This window comes from Mastacembelus armatus, chromosome 7, assembly GCF_900324485.2.
Source record: "Mastacembelus armatus chromosome 7, fMasArm1.2, whole genome shotgun sequence".
In the NCBI taxonomy this organism is placed as follows: Eukaryota; Metazoa; Chordata; class Actinopteri; order Synbranchiformes; family Mastacembelidae; genus Mastacembelus; species Mastacembelus armatus.
In genome coordinates, this window is record NC_046639.1 from 4,488,000 (window position 1) to 4,499,217 (window position 11,218).

Below are 11,218 nucleotides of genomic sequence, written 5' to 3' on the forward strand. Positions count from 1 at the left end.
TGTTTAGGTAGTTAAACTCCCACATTTCTACATTTATTGGTCAAGCAGTAGTTGTCTGATTCATACTGTCTATGAGATGTGAAACATGTTTAAATGTTTCAAATAATTATAATCATTTACATTTTAAATTAAACATCAGTTACTGGACTTTAATGGACTTACCCACTTGAGTTTAGCCTACAGATGTTCTGCCTATTGTTGCCTTTTGGGAAATGGGATTATTTTCTTCTGTAGAATGAACAAAGATAAACACCCATCTATTATTCCTGCTTTTATTGATTTGGTCATTTATAATAGGCCTTTGCCAAGAGTAGAAGTGACACAAATGTGAGATACAGGAAGGGGAGGTGAATAATCAAAAGGAAGGACTTGAAAAGGAAGCACATGAAATTGAACCAAAGCGGCTCTGATCCACACTCCAGTTCAGGAGGTGTCGGCAACGCACTATGTGCATGTCAAGCGCCATAAAACAAGGCGAAGAAGAAGGGCGGCTATAAGGAAAAAGAAGAAGAAGAACTGTGACGTATGCGCGTATTGAAAAACGTATACAACAAAAATGGCGTCTCCCGGTGAGGGTACGGTGAAGGTTTCACACGTGGAGAAAAAGAAAAAGGTAAAACATTAAATGATTAATGAGAGGACATGGCTGCATCACACACACGCTAACACATGTTTTCTTCACTAAGCAACAGTAGCTATGAACCGGGTCCGGACCCTGTTTCATAAATCATAAAACAAATACACTAGTTAAACTACACGTGTTTTGCTAAAGTGTCTGCTGCCCTTTAACAGCCTCCAGCTCGGTACTGGCAGGGAGCACAGGAGGCAGGCAAAGATGCAAACAACGTGGGAAAGGGCAGAGAACAGACTGCAAAGGGTCTACAGGAGAAAAAGGCAAAAACACAGAAACCAAACAAAAGAAAACGGGAAGGAGGTGGAAGAGATGGAAAGAAATTGATATCAGGGGTGAGAGAAGTGAATAAGTTGTGTTTACTCAGTATGTTTAAATGTATTTATACCATAGCAGTATACTTCCCAGCACTACATGAGCTGCCCCGTTGTGTTTGTGTTTACTAAAGTAAATCCACTGCTGTCTCTGATTATTGTCTATGCTCCACCAGAGGTCAGATCCATTCCCTGGACCTGCCCCTATCCCAGAAGCCAGGGTGCAGAAGTTCAAAAGGAAAGAGAAAATGAAAAGGGTATGCATTGTATCTGTGGCTAATAAGAAGCTGTGGTGGAGTTTGTTATTGCCAGCATCTCATGTCTTTATTTGTCTCGTCCTAGCCTCGCCGTGCGCATCACAAGCTGAGAAACATAATAGTTCGTTCGGAAGAAGCTTCAGAAATGGCTCAGAAACAAGCTGCCCGATTTGACCTCCTACTCCCGGAGGACGCTGGGTAATGTCGTCTAAACATTGCCAGTATCTTACACTGTGTATTATGTGGCAAAGACAAAATGATACGAAATGTTGCATGAAATCACTGGTTAAAAGCTTTGGTTGTGACACGTTCCCCTTTAATTCCAGGTTTCTAGAAGGCGATGAAGGTGAGGATACATGCACCATCTCACAGGAAGATATTGCAGAGGCTGTGGATATAACATCTGGAGCAAAGGTGAGGACACATGCACCATCTCACAGGAAGATTTTGCAGAGGCTGTGGATATAACATCTGGAGCAAAGGTGGGACACTGCCTGGACCCTAGAGTAGATATTTTGAAAGATTTTTCTTTTGACATTTATAATTTACAATGGAAGCACTAATATGAGCTATTCAATTAAAAAAAAAAACTTTCTACAGCGTCCAAAGTTTTTTAATTTGATTTTAATTTATATGCTAGTTGTAGTAATAAAAAAAAAAAAGCCAAGGCAAGTTTATTTGCATAGCACAATTCATACACAGAGTAATGCAAAGTGCTTTACAGAAATAAAAGACAAGTTAAAAGTGCGTAGGTAAAGATTTAAATAAGAAACGGCAAATAGTATAGAAAATTAGCTTGAAATAAAATTGAAGGAGAATGAGTGTAGATAAAACACTTTCAGTTGTCATATGTCGAGCTAAACAGAAAAGGTTTTAGCTTGGACCTAAACATTGTCAGAGATGAGGATTGTCTAAGAAGACTATTCCAGATTTTAACTGCATAAAACTGAAACGCTGCTTCTCCATGTTTAGAGTCCTGACTCTGAGCACAAGCAGAAGGCCTGTCCCTGATGTTCTTAGAGTCCACAGGAGTAATGTGGTTGTACTGCCTGGTTCTAGTCAGGACCCAAGGAGCTGCCTTACAGCTCGTCTTGAGAGCCCTGTCAGCGGGCTGTTACAGGAATCTAACCTGCTGGAGATAAATGCATGAATTTTTCTGTGCGAGTCATCAAGAGCAATCACATCTGTAACATTTAGAACACTTGAAGTATATGAACTCAGCGAATCTTCAATGTGAAGTCCGGACCCACTCTTGATATCTCAGGGTGAAGGAGGTTATCTGTCTCACTCCGTATCTGCTCGGTTGTGGGCGCTTCTCTTGAACAGGTCATCACATTACCAAAACAGGTTGAAGTTATCAGTGAAGTGTACTCCTTATCTCACAGGCCTTGGACAGCCATGTGTTCAGTGCAAGCAGCTGACTGAATTTATTAATCTTCCTGTTGATGTTTGGGAGAGGTCCACTGATAAACGACTGGACTTTCAGTTTGTCAAGTTTCTCTAATCATTTAGAGAAGTCCTGTTTCAAAACTTGGGATTCTCCCTTTCTGGTGTCCACTGCACCCACATGCAGGGTCAGCTGTTTGGCTCCTTGGTGTTTTGAGATGACCTGGGGGAGGAGAGCTGCTATATCAGTGACCATAGCACTTGGGTAGCTGCATGTAACAATTCTGCTGCTGTTTATGTCACTGATAGCAGCATCTCCAACCAGCAGGATATCTCGGTCCTTCACATTTGGCACATATTCCTTGTCTCTCTCTCTTCCTAGTTTCATGGCTCCCATTTTTCATAAAATTACTACTTTTTTGTGCTTGTTTCTCAGTCACACACACAGTCTTGGTAGAAAACTAGTCTAAGCTTAGGCAGCAATAACCTGAAACATGTGTTTCCTTTATCTGTGGCTCAGACCTGCACAATGTTCAGGGAGCCTTTTTGGGCCATGTTTGCTTACAGACCTGCTCAGCCCAGACATATTCTTAGTCATCACATTTGAGCACCCACTTTTAAAGGGAGACCCTCAATAATAAATCACCTCCTTTTATAGAAAGTTTGTGTAACCAGACTGATGAATATCTGTGTATGGTAAGCTTCTTAAACATGTTGATCTTTAATCTTTAGACATTTCTTTTTTGTGAGGCATGGTTCACATCAAAAAGTGATTGTTCTGAAACTCAGAATAAGTCAGTCACACTAACCTACACCTAAATTCTTGCAGATAACTTAATTTCAGATTTTATATAGAAAAAGCTTCCAGATACAAGTTTATGTAACTTAATTGTTGTATTTTTATACATCAAATGTAAGTATACCAGGTCAACTAATTTAAATTGAATTTTTAGTTTTAGAATTTTAGTAGTATTTGTATAAAAGATCCCAGTTCTTTTACTGTTGCCTTTTTAATAATTATCTTTTTCTCTGTCCCTCTTCTTCCTCAGTATTTTAATCTAAAGCTGTCTCAGTTTGGACCATATCGAGTGGATTACAGCAAGACTGGTCGGTCTGTATCACCCTCTGTACTCATACAAGCTTATTCACACGAAAGACACTAACATTTGTTTGGAGTGTTGTTTGTGTCCCCATGTTAAGTGTAAACCCAATATTCACCTTGATTTGCTGTGGCTCTGGTTTTGAAAATTGCAGCTGCTGAATGAAACATCTTGTTTGGTAGTGACAGCGAACCAAAACAGTAAATTACTGTCCCTAAGACCAAAGCAAGGAATCACTGACAGTCATGCTTATTTTGAGAGAAACTGTAGAGTCAGGCGAAAATTGTCTGAGGTTTCACTCAACACCTTAACAACTTTCATGTCATACGATTTATTGATCTAAACGTTTTACATGTTTAAGTTGCGTGCTTGTTAGTCAGTGTGTTGTCTTCACTTCAGTCACCTGCTGCTCGGTGGAAGGAGAGGCCATGTTGCTTGCATAGACTGGCAGTCCAAACAGCTGATGTGTGAGATAAATGTGATGGAGTCTGTCACTGATGTAAAGTAAGTCACCCAACCTGATACTGTGAAATGCCACACAAAGGTCCAAACTTAATATATTACAGCCATGCTTTACTTAATTATTATAACACCTTCTCTGCCTTCTTTAGGTGGCTCCACACTGAGGCCATGTATGCAGTGGCTCAGAAGAAATGGCTGTATATTTATGACTCCAATGGAATTGAGCTTCACTGCATCCGCAAATTCAATGATGTCCTTCGAATGCAGTTCCTCCCCTACCATTTTTTGCTAGCCACAGCGGTGGGTTAATTAAAACCAATCTTTTTTTTTTGTGTGCATGATTGCAATGCATGTTGATTTAAAAGATATTACTGAAATAACAAAAATCTGAGTTGCCACAAAAACTGAAGTGTCGAGTGTTCATTTAAGACAGATCTTCTTTTGGTAAAACCAGTATTTCACTTATTTGTACCAGGTACAAGTGTCATTAAGAAAGCAGCAGAGATGTGTAAATGATGGTTTCCCAAAAAATTTTTATTTTTATTTTTTTTTTGCTCTTCAGAGCGCAACAGGTTTCCTGCAGTATCTGGATGTGTCTGTGGGAAAGGAGGTCACGGCCATCTGCACCAAGACTGGCCGGCTTGATGTGATGTGCCAGAACCCTTATAATGCTATCATCCACCTGGGACACCCCAATGGCACGGTCACACTCTGGTCGCCCAATCAGAAAGAAGCCCTCGTGAAGATGCTCTGTCACCAGGGCGCCGTGCGCTCTGTCGCTGTAGACAAGACGGGCTTGTGAGTCCCTTTAAAACTTTCAAGTCTTTAAAATCATTGATTAAAAATCTTTTCCAAATCCTCAAATGCCAACCACATGGAGACAACATATTTTTAAGGATTTAGTTGTACATTTGATTGTATTCATCGATTTACAAGACTATTCCTTTTGAAAGTGACAATGACAAAATCTACAGTGTTAAATATAGTGCATTCTAGCTTAAAATACTAGGTTAAATACACTATATGTATGTATTTAACCCATACATACATGTAGTATAGCATATATTCTTATTAATGCATCTTTAGCAGCAGTAGCAGCAGTATGAACTCTAAGTAGAGCAGTGGGTAGTTAAAGGTTAACAGGTTTGCTGAAGAAGCTGTAAATTATAAACACATTTATCATCGGACTGAATATCTGTTACATTGTCTGTCCAGTGAACTGCAGTTTCCCCAGTTCCCACCAGAGAGCAGTCTGTTGTTATGGTCTCCTCTTTTGGCAGGTACATGGTGACATCTGGTATGGATAAAAAGCTGAAGGTATATGACATTAGAGCCTTCAAGCCCCTCAAGTCCTACTTTCTGCCTGCTGGAGCTTCCTGTTTGTCCCTGAGCCAGAGGGGGCTGCTGTCTGCAGCCACAGGGGACATTGTTCAGGTTATTTATCACTTCCACACTGTACAGTTAATATTTTGTCACTGAAAAATGGTCTGACAAGCAGGAAATGACTGTGTCATAAAATATTCATGTTTCTTTATTATTGAAACTGAAATGATTTGTGTTATTGGCTATAGGCAAATTTCACATTTTTGTTGTCCATCTAAAAGTTCTATTTTCTGTATGATTAGTAGTGAATCGCAATTACACTTACATATCATTGCCTTTTTTTTAAAGAAAAAACACGTCTTAAAATGCCCTTAAGAATAAAAATTTAACCCATCAAACCTGAAAGTGATCTATATAAAGTTGCTTTGAATTACATGTATAATCTAATTATGTATAATGTGTGTGTCTTAAATTAAACAGAGGATCCATATCAGACCTGTTTACATATTGATAACCTTTTGCATGGATATGACTTAATTTGTGTCTCCCTGCAGGTGTACAGGGACGTGTGGCGCGCTCCAGTGACTAAGCCTTACATGGCTCACAGAGTTCAGGGAACAGTTTGGGGGCTGCACTTTTGTCCCTTTGAGGATGTCCTTGGGGTTGGACATGCAGAAGGTTTTACCAGCATGCTCATACCAGGTCTGACTTTGGTTTCACAGTACATCTACATATTTAAATGTATACAGAGCCATAAGTACAAAACAGGTCAAGGACAAAATATCTAACAATTAATGTTATGATAGACACAGTTACCAAACTGACTATTCATACATTACATTTTACTTGGCCTTATAACTGTTCATCTCCTCATTTCTTCTTTGTTTTTGTCCATATACATTCACAGGTGCTGGTGAGCCTAACTTTGATGGTCTGGATGCAAATCCATACCGTAGTGCAAAGCAGAGGCAAGAGTGGGAGGTCAAAGCCCTGCTGGAGAAGATCCAGCCAGAACTCATCACCCTGAACCCGGATGAGCTAGGGCACATTGACCAAGCCACATTTGAACAGAGACACCAAGACAGGGTTCAAGCTCTGGTCAGTTTCTGAGAGCATAGTACTGTCACACGTCACATTTCACCTACAGATCTGTATGTATTGAAATTCGAATTCCTGATCATAACAGGTTTATTATTATTTTGTGTTCTCAGGGCTTTGACCCACTTGCCAAAGAAAAATTTATTCCCAAGTTTAAGAAAAAAGGTCGTAGTTCCACTGGTGGTGTTGAAAGGCGCAAGAAACAAGTGGCTCATGAGGACCAGAGGGTAAGTAATCCAGAATAAAAGGTGAAGTTTGATTCAAATATGATCTTTCAGATGTTATCTACAGTACATGGCTCATCTGTCTTGACTTGTTTACCTCCAGGAGATTATCAGGAAAACTGTGGAGGACAGAATGAAAATGGAAAAAGAGAGAAAGGAAAGGGAGAAGAAGATGGTGGCATTATCTTCACAGAAGTCTGCACTGGACCGATTCAAAAAATAGAAACAGAAGACCTTTTGTGCAGCCCAAAGGCCAGTGACATTCTGTGGGAGTGACCTTTGAGCTACATATAGAGGATACATTGCTCCACTGTGGACACAAAACATGAACTGAGAAAATTCTGTATGTAGTCTGCTGGTGACCACCGATTGTGATTGATGACATTTCATCTATAATCAATGTTTTAGTGCAGTGCTAGGGCAGTTCTGGTCAATGCCTGTAGCCTGTAGCACTTCATGTCTACATGGGCAGACAAGAATGAGGTGCCACAGCTGGCGTGAATGTTACCAGCAATTTGTGTTAAGTTGTGTTATTTTGTCTTCTCATAAACACATTTTTACTCGTATATCTGCTCTGTTTGAGGTGCTTTGGAGGCTGAACTAAATTAAGAAAAAAAACATTGACATTGCCTAAATTTAAGAGCCTAATGTCACATCTGAATATAATAGATGTTACAGTACATTCATATTATCAGAAGTTTGATTAACTATATAATAGAATAACTTATAATTTAGGGCAGCATGGTGGTTTAATGGTTAGCACTGTTATCTCACAGCAAGAAGGTTCCTGGTTTGAAACCCATCAGGGGCCTTTCTGTGTGGAGTTTGCCTGTTCTCCCTGTGCTTGTGTGGGTTTTCTCCAGGTACTCTGGTTTCCTCCCACAGTCCAAAAACATGTATGTCAGGTTGATTGGTGACTCTAAATTGCCCATAGGGGTGAGTGTGAGTGTGTGAGGTTGTTTGTCTCTATGTGGCCCTGTGATGGACTGGTGACCTGTCCTGTCCCCCTCGAGAGAGCACCTAGGAAGGAGACCCTCTAAATCTCACATTCAGGGTTTTATTTAAATACCCTGAACCCAAGCAAGGGAGGGGTGTTCCCCGTCTGTGAACACTGCCACAATCCTCAGCTTGGACCAGTTCATACTAACTGGGTGACTGTTTCTGCATGCGATGCATAGCCTGAAGTCCATATGCAATGTGCAGTCAATCTCAGCCAAATATAGCTGTATTTACTGTTACCTTGTGGTTTACACAAAGGGGTGAAAGCTTTTCAGTATATTTGAAACTTGAACTTAAAGCTTCAATTCATATCAATGCTCCCTTTAACTGTGACACCATATCTGTTTAAAGATTTATATTCAGCTGTTTTTCAGAGATTTTACTCAGCTTTCACATACACACATCATCACTTTAATTCCACCTCTTTCAACAGGAGTTTGTCAAAACTTACCTGAAGAAGCCAAAATCAGTGAGTGATACATAGTTGGGGATTAAGATTTCTAAAATGTTAAAGATTAGCATGTTGTCATGTTCACATCATGACTTGAGTTCAAAGTCAGTGACAGCTGACAGGATGGGGCACCTTACTACTGGAATAAACTGATAATGTTAGAGGCTTGTCATACCTGATTGTGATGACTGTAAATATTTCCTGTACTTTTATCATATAAGCCCTTGTTCTTGATTTTTAATAACACTTGATCATTGACTAACTCTCTTATCTTAAACAAGATAGCACATACTGATGGTTTGGTATCAGTTTGTGTTGTATACTTATTAGTAGCAATGATTAGATTTTGTAATCAGAAGAGCTGAAGGCTTGTGAAATGTGAAAGTAAGGGATGTGGCAGGCAAAGTGGTTAGATCTCAAACTAATTTCCATTAACTTGAGACAGTACTCGGTATCTTTGTTTGCTTAGGGTGAAACGATAATCTATTACTTTGTGCCGTGGTGTACAGGAAAGGAAAAATATGAAATGACAGAAATAAAGCAGACCTTTGTATGTGCAGCATACACGTATGCACTTCTCACGAAAATAACATCAAGCAAACATAAATTAAGATAGGGTGGTTTACTCGAGACCATTTTTGATTCATACAGTAAATGTTTTTCCTGAGTGGTGACATTCTCCTTGTACATGGTGGGTGGAGCAAGACACCCTGAGGCTTTATGCGCTCATCCCTGCCTGGGCAGTCCCCCATTATCTCAGTATTCTCAGTATGAGTCAGCAAAGCGTTATAGCTGTGTATCACATCACTTTCATGGTTATATTTTCCGTGTCAGGTGACATGAGGCAGTGGACCAGAGCCTTCACACAGAAAGATCAACTTCCTCCACTGCCAAAACTGTCCAAATCCATCTCAGTGTCTCAAATTTAAACTGGCCCATTAATGTCCTACCACTGCATATATCATCTTCATCATCATCATCGTGTCCTTAATACTGTACGACAACATGACGTCTAGGGTCTCTTAGGATCAGCATTTGGTTAATTATTACATCCTTCCTATACTGGTTATGTGAAGCCTGTAATTTGTTATTATTTGTACTATTTTTGGAGATGTACGTTTAAGCATCTTAATAGACTAATATCTACAATTTAAGTATGTGGTCATACACTGTATATATGACACTAGCAATGTGTAGATGTTACACATAGTGTGTTAACAGTACCTCTTTTAAAGTGCATTCATCATATAAGCTGGAAAGCAGCTGTATAGCAGTTCTGTACAGCATTCCACTGTTTGTTCTACATCTACAGTATATCTCAGTGTAATAATGCAGGATGCTCTAACAGTCTAAGCATAAATTAAAGATTACTGTCACATTTTTCCACCCTATCAGCAAATTGTTCACTTTTGTTAAATACAAAAAAAAAAGTTAGAAAAATAAAGTGACATTTTCTCAGTGCACACACTATAGCTTCACATCCTGAAGAGCACTTGTGCTGTTCATAGTATTAAAGTGAGGCACAGCCCCAACAAATCCAGTTTTCTTCTTTTCTTTTACGCTTTACAGTCCCTGCTCCAGGCCCAGTGCTGTCCCGAGCATTGCTCTGACTTTGCATATCCCCAGTGAAGCACGTAGACTCAGCCAGGAGCAGGGAGGAGATGAATGAACATCAGCCCAGTACTGCAGCATTTCCCTGGGTGGGATATGATGGATGGACACCATGGCCTGGTAGCAGCAGCGCCCATACGGCACACCTGGCCCGCCAGAGAATAGTGAGCAGTGTGAGGGCAGCACCCCAGCTGTCCGAGCGCACATGCCAACAAACACATCTTCAGGGGGCAGAGGTGTGGATAAAGGTGATGCAGAGGCTGCCAGGGAAATTTTGAGTAATGCAGAGCGGGACAGAATGTATGCTGTACCACTGCAGTAGTCTGGAAAGACAGAGGGAGGGTAGGCCCCTGAGGGAAGGTAATGCTTGCTGTCTGGGTCACGGTCTGGAGCCACATGAAGATGCACTCTTCCAAGGTACAAGTCCCCTTGTTCATAGGGGTTATGTGTCTTGTTCAGGAACTGCAGGAGAGCGCTGGGATTGAACAGGACATCATCATCCACTTTGGCCATGAAGTGAGCCTGAGGACAGAACCGCCGAGCCCAGCCCAGCATGGACAGGGTCTTCAGGGTGAGGTTGGAGTAGGTATCCAAAAAACGACCTTGGACCAGGTCCCCTTGTTCCCGGGCCTCCTCTATCAGCAGCTTGGCCAGCCCCGGGTCAGTGGCTACACCCACCATGAAGAGTGTCATGACCCGCAGGCCCCTTACCTCCACTTCCCCTCCCCAGGTCTCCCTGATGGCTTGACGGGCCCTCTGATTGGCAGGGGCCGAGGTAACTATGATGATGAGGTACGGCTTGGCACGCTGGCACACGAGCGGACTGGGCATGAGCAGGAACTCCTCGGGTCTAGTGGGAGGGACGCTCTGCAGGGGTATGATGCCGACGTGCGACTCCACCAGCGTGCTCATGCTCATAGAGGTGATCCATGACTCGATGAAGTCCACGAACAGCAGAGCCAACAGGGCTGTGCTCGCTAACACCGCGCAAAGAAAAGGCAAGATCCCAAACCTGCTGCCTCTCTTTCCAAAGCGCGGCTTACATACACATACTCCCCGTCCAATCATGACCAATCTCCAGTTCCCCTCCTTCCCCTTCACCTCCGAAGACCACTTTAGCTCCTGCAGCTCCCCCGTTTCTCCTTCACCTTCTTTCTCGTGTCTCCACAATCAGCAGCACTGCTCGCTCATCGCGTTACCCGCAGTAGGTCTCCTCGACGCGCCTTTACGCTGATTCAGCGCCGCAGCAGGAGCAGAGGGAGAGCGCCAATGTCGATGAGGATGCGGTAGAGGAACTATGTGTGATAATGCTGAGCTGGTGTATAATTGTACTGCTGCTGCAACACACTTCGTTATACAAAG

General features: G+C 41.7%; 2 protein-coding genes across 2 annotated transcripts; one reads left to right on the top strand and one right to left on the bottom strand.

The window, feature by feature from the left end:
• Window positions 1-457: 457 nt before the first annotated feature.
• On the top strand, window positions 458-7,361 carry wdr46 (WD repeat domain 46). Its single transcript, XM_026333644.1, has 14 exons — window positions 458-613; window positions 793-966; window positions 1,122-1,202; window positions 1,288-1,400; window positions 1,529-1,616; window positions 3,638-3,699; window positions 4,088-4,192; window positions 4,300-4,450; window positions 4,713-4,948; window positions 5,431-5,584; window positions 6,028-6,175; window positions 6,381-6,571; window positions 6,685-6,798; window positions 6,899-7,361. Exons 1-14 carry the CDS (start codon window positions 557-559, stop codon window positions 7,016-7,018), a joined length of 1,794 nt encoding a protein of 597 aa, XP_026189429.1. The 5' UTR covers window positions 458-556; the 3' UTR covers window positions 7,019-7,361.
• A 1,383-nt stretch (window positions 7,362-8,744) lies between these two features.
• On the bottom strand, window positions 8,745-11,147 carry b3galt4 (UDP-Gal:betaGlcNAc beta 1,3-galactosyltransferase, polypeptide 4). Its single transcript, XM_026331365.2, has one exon. The coding sequence runs from the start codon at window positions 10,922-10,924 to the stop codon at window positions 9,809-9,811; it is 1,116 nt and encodes a 371-aa protein (XP_026187150.1). The 5' UTR covers window positions 10,925-11,147; the 3' UTR covers window positions 8,745-9,808.
• Window positions 11,148-11,218: the final 71 nt, after the last annotated feature.

Excerpts from the sequence above, each read along its gene's own strand:
- wdr46 (XM_026333644.1), top strand. The coding sequence starts at position 557 with ATGGCGTCTCCCGGTGAGGGTACGGTGAAGGTTTCACACGTGGAGAAA. Across the intron at positions 614-792 it reads ACGTGGAGAAAAAGAAAAAG|CCTCCAGCTCGGTACTGGCA; the intron begins GTAAAACATTAA and ends GCCCTTTAACAG. Across the intron at positions 6,572-6,684 it reads AAGACAGGGTTCAAGCTCTG|GGCTTTGACCCACTTGCCAA; the intron begins GTCAGTTTCTGA and ends TTGTGTTCTCAG.
- b3galt4 (XM_026331365.2), bottom strand. The coding sequence starts at position 10,924 with ATGATTGGACGGGGAGTATGTGTATGTAAGCCGCGCTTTGGAAAGAGA.